Below are 979 nucleotides of genomic sequence, written 5' to 3'. Positions count from 1 at the left end.
GAAATGCCTGGCATTTCTGGTTGGCCTTCCAACACAGATCTGTGGTTTTTGTGGGTATGTGGGATGGAAGGCCAATGGAACAGATCTGGGTTCTCTTGGGAGTTCACAATGTTTGGACTGGAAAGCTTAAAAGCTTTGGAACAGAGAAAGAAAGGCTTAATATGCTTGGAAATCAATTGGGTCTACTTTAGGAGCCTCTAGGAGAGGAAGAGGAAGAATACAGAGATCAGAAAGACAAAAGGGGCAGAGATCTGGCCAGCAGCTGCCCACACAGAGGGGAGAGGGAGAGCAGCAGAACTTTACCATTCAAGCATCTTAACACTGCACAGACTGATTTTGGAGAGAGTAAGGGTGCCAACACTCACCCTAAGGCACGGGCACAGCAACTTAACTTATCTCCCGGGTTTTGCAGCACCATATGTTAGGTTAGGTTAGTGGACTTAAAGAAGAAATCAGAGAGAATGGGAGAAAGCTTAATGCAGCTTTATTAAAGGGGGGAAAGGGGACCTCCAGGGTGAGTTCCTCATCCTGGAGAGACAAAATGAAAATTCACACTGTGAACTTACTGCGGATGATTTTTATAAACAGAGTCTTTAGGGAGGGGCATTCCATTCTGATTTTCAAGCCACCTGTTAGCTTACCCAGACATGCAATGCCATTTTTTCTTCTTATCAGCAACAGACAGGCCATCAGCATTTGAGTTCTGAATTCTTCTTTCTTCTATTTGGCCCCCTTTACCCAGACTAACATTTGTGTAATAGAACTGTGATACTGTGGATATAAATTGAATTTAAGTAAGGCATTCATAATACATCAGAAAATTAAAACATTTATATAATTTTAACTTCTCTTAAATGGACTATCCAGGAGGCTGGGCTCTATGAGAAGAAGCGTGGTGTCAGGATTAGTGGAAGATTCATCAACAATCTCCATTACGCAGATGACACAACCCTGCTTGCTGAAACTGAGGAGGACCTGA

General features: G+C 43.0%; 1 protein-coding gene across 1 annotated transcript in view; it reads right to left on the bottom strand.

Annotated features, from left to right (window-relative positions):
* The window catches only part of LOC102853410 (olfactory receptor 2T11-like), a 28,672-nt gene that overhangs the window by 24,996 nt on the left and 2,697 nt on the right, over nt 1–979 (bottom strand). The window contains exon 2 of the mRNA XM_006898143.1: nt 642–771. Within this exon, the coding sequence (XP_006898205.1) occupies nt 642–771 (130 nt within the window). The remainder of the gene's footprint in view (nt 1–641; nt 772–979) is intronic.

The sequence above is a fragment of the Elephantulus edwardii genome, unplaced genomic scaffold (genome assembly GCF_000299155.1).
Source record: "Elephantulus edwardii isolate Elephantulus edwardi_28Jun2011 unplaced genomic scaffold, EleEdw1.0 scaffold00221, whole genome shotgun sequence".
Lineage (NCBI taxonomy): Eukaryota > Metazoa > Chordata > Mammalia > Macroscelidea > Macroscelididae > Elephantulus > Elephantulus edwardii.
The sequence above is the reverse complement of the archived record's forward strand: the minus strand, read 5'-3'. Positions and strand labels throughout refer to the sequence as shown.